General features: G+C 51.8%; 1 protein-coding gene across 1 annotated transcript in view; it reads right to left on the bottom strand.

Moving 5' to 3' along the window:
* The window catches only part of LOC104488874 (KAT8 regulatory NSL complex subunit 1-like), a gene marked incomplete at its 3' end in the record, with an annotated part of 24,557 nt that overhangs the window by 16,777 nt on the left and 5,043 nt on the right, over positions 1-2,737 (bottom strand). Inside the window, exon 3 of the mRNA XM_010130967.1 lies at positions 2,394-2,498. Coding sequence (XP_010129269.1) covers positions 2,394-2,498 — 105 coding nt within the window. The remainder of the gene's footprint in view (positions 1-2,393; positions 2,499-2,737) is intronic.

The following is a 2,737-nucleotide window of genomic DNA, read 5'->3' as shown; positions in this document are numbered from 1 at the left end:
TCAAGCCGATGCCCGAGGACATGTATTCACACAAGGGAGGTACCCATGAGCAGAGGACACCTACAAAGGAGCTGGGAGTGAGACAGGATGGATTCCTCCCCTTACTCCACATTGCAGAACTGTCTCCCACTCTGCCAGTTTCGGAAAATAAATAAAAATAATAATTAAAGAAAAAAAGTTGAATTCTAAGCAGACCAAAGAGCAATAAGCAGACCAATAAGCACCTCTCCAGGGGAGGTCCAAGAGACACCCTCCCAGTAAGTGTCCTCACGCAACAGGAATGGTCTCTGGGCTAATCTCTGGCTCGGAGCACATCAAGGCTCTGACTCAACACCCCACCCTTACCAGCAAGCCTAACGAAGCACAAACCCTGCAGCAGCTGGCTGCAGAAGCTGGGTGCCTGCAGGCAGCATTTCTAGAGGCCGACACCTCCAGCGCCGCTGCAGAGATGCCAGCAGCATGGAGCGATGTGTCCGCCAGCAGCCTCGAGTGGAAGGGGAGCAAAGTCCGGTTCAGGAGGAGCTGCTCTCCAAGATGGCAAGCACGGCTGCCAAGGAGGAACCCGCAGGCTGCTCTACACCAAACCCAGTGTTCTTCACTGCGCTCCACATCTATCATACCTCCAAGGCCTGCAAGTGACGGGATCTCCATGCACAAGCAGAGCAGCTGCCGTACCCCAGCTCGCACCCCAGTGGAAGGGATGAGGAAAGGGACAATGGAGCAATGAGTAAACACAGCCACGGCGAGATGGCTGCGAGCAGCAAAACCAGGCAGCACCGGCCAAGCGAGCCTTTTCTTTTCTGTCCATCAATCTACAGATGTTTTTACCCTAGACAGACAGAGATGGTGTCTAAGACAGTCTAAACAAGGACAACGTGATGATTTTCCAAGTACGTGGGAAGTGTCTTTACTAGGCAGGACAAAGTCAGGTGGGACACAGCTCTTTCACCTGCGTATTCCTGGGTTGAAAACACACCCCTGTCAGACAAACATCCTGATTTCAACAGGTAAAGCAGACAACAGTCCTCCTATCACTGTCAGGTTTGACCATTTCTCTCCGTCATCAGCCCGCTAGTCACAGCGAAGCCCCCGAAGAACAGCCCACTCGTCAGGGCCCCAGCGAGCTGTTCCTGAAGGGAACCGGTGCCCGCTGTCACTGTGCTGGTTTATTACTCTCCAAGTGATTTTTGGGTGAAATCATGAAAAGGTGGGGGGGCACACAACAAACGGACCTCACCGTTCAAGGCCAGACACTGCGTAACACTTGTGATTCAATCCTGCTGGGTGGCAGCCCCTGCCAGCCCGGCTCTGTTTTCATCCGAGGCACCAGCCACTGCCTCGGTCATGAGCAGAACTGTTTCGTTGTACCCAATTACACAGCAGAGTTTTGGGCTCAGCTAAGCTGCTAATTAAGACTTAAATTCCAAACACATCTGAAAGCCAGTGTCAAGTGAGGAGACGTCTTATTATAATCACTCATAATAACCCCTTTGCGGTCTGGTGTTAATAAAAAATTTCACAGTATTTTGTACTACCGCTCAGTATCAGGAAAACTCTGACAAAGTCTTGCCAGTGATAAGAGAAAACACTCGAAGCACAATTTTACAGTCTCTTCTAGTTAAGTTTTTATCTGTAGCCACTACACTGAATGTTGGTCTATGAAACTGAAGTGCTCCCATCGCAGGGACGCTCCGTTTCTCCCCAAACTCGGCACTGGGATGGAAAAGCCGGAGCACTGCAGCTCGATCGCAGGAGTTTGAGGCTCGCAGGGACCACCCTTCTCTTCGTACTACACCGCAACTTCAAAATCCTCCATTTTGATACGTCGGTGCGTCCCACAGGATCAAAAGTAATCACAGCCAGGCTGAACAGTGCCATCAAGCCTTTCGTCTGTGCCCTACATTTCTGCATTAAATAATAAATACCTAGCACTCCGCATAGTTTCCAGAGCATCTCACTGAAATCACCAGTTCCCTTTCCGAGGGGTAACGCTCAGGCAGGTATTAATAGCCACATCTTCAGAAGCCTTCGCTAATTGTGCTGCTCTCAGTTTGAGGTGCTTTTTTGCTGGAGGGAAAGGATTAGTTTGGATTTTTAAGCTTCACAAAATGCTAATGCACGTTACAAAGGTACCCTCAGGAAGTCTGTTCTAAAAGGTGTTTAAATCCCATCGTTATATTAACCCCAAAATAATCTGGGAGAGGGAGAGCTACGCAGACAGGCAATCCCCATGCGCAGTCCCACTGAGCGGAGCTGCTGCAGGAGGCCAGTCCCGCACCAGACACACGCTTCCAGCATCACACTCAGCCGCAGCTTAAAGGACGAACCTTCTCTACCCAAAATTCACAACCGTGAAGTATCTGGACCCAGTCGCTTCTGCTGCTGGCACTTACCAGCCGGTCAGCCCCGGGCTCCAGCTTAACTTCCGCACTAACGGGACGGGACGCATCATCTACCGCCGGCTCAGGGGGTGACGCTTCACCCAGAACTACCAGCCCCTGGAAGAGAGGGAAGGGAACAGGAATTAACTGCGGGTCCTTCGGTCTCAGCAGGGAAACTGCACATCCATCGTCCCCCCGCAAACAACAGCGGCTGTGCAGCCAGGCTCGCACACCCACTGTGTTTTCCGGCCGCGATACCAAATCGAGTCCCCGGCTGCCTGGATTGTCCTGAGCTGTAAACTGGGCTCGGAGGCGGCAGGACAGTGGCTGAAGACAGATCACCTGCATCCAGCCCC

This window comes from Buceros rhinoceros, unplaced genomic scaffold, assembly GCF_000710305.1.
Source record: "Buceros rhinoceros silvestris isolate BGI_N320 unplaced genomic scaffold, ASM71030v1 scaffold3772, whole genome shotgun sequence".
NCBI lineage: Eukaryota > Metazoa > Chordata > Aves > Bucerotiformes > Bucerotidae > Buceros > Buceros rhinoceros.
Note: the sequence above shows the minus strand (reverse complement) of the source record. Positions and strands in the feature narration are given on the sequence as shown.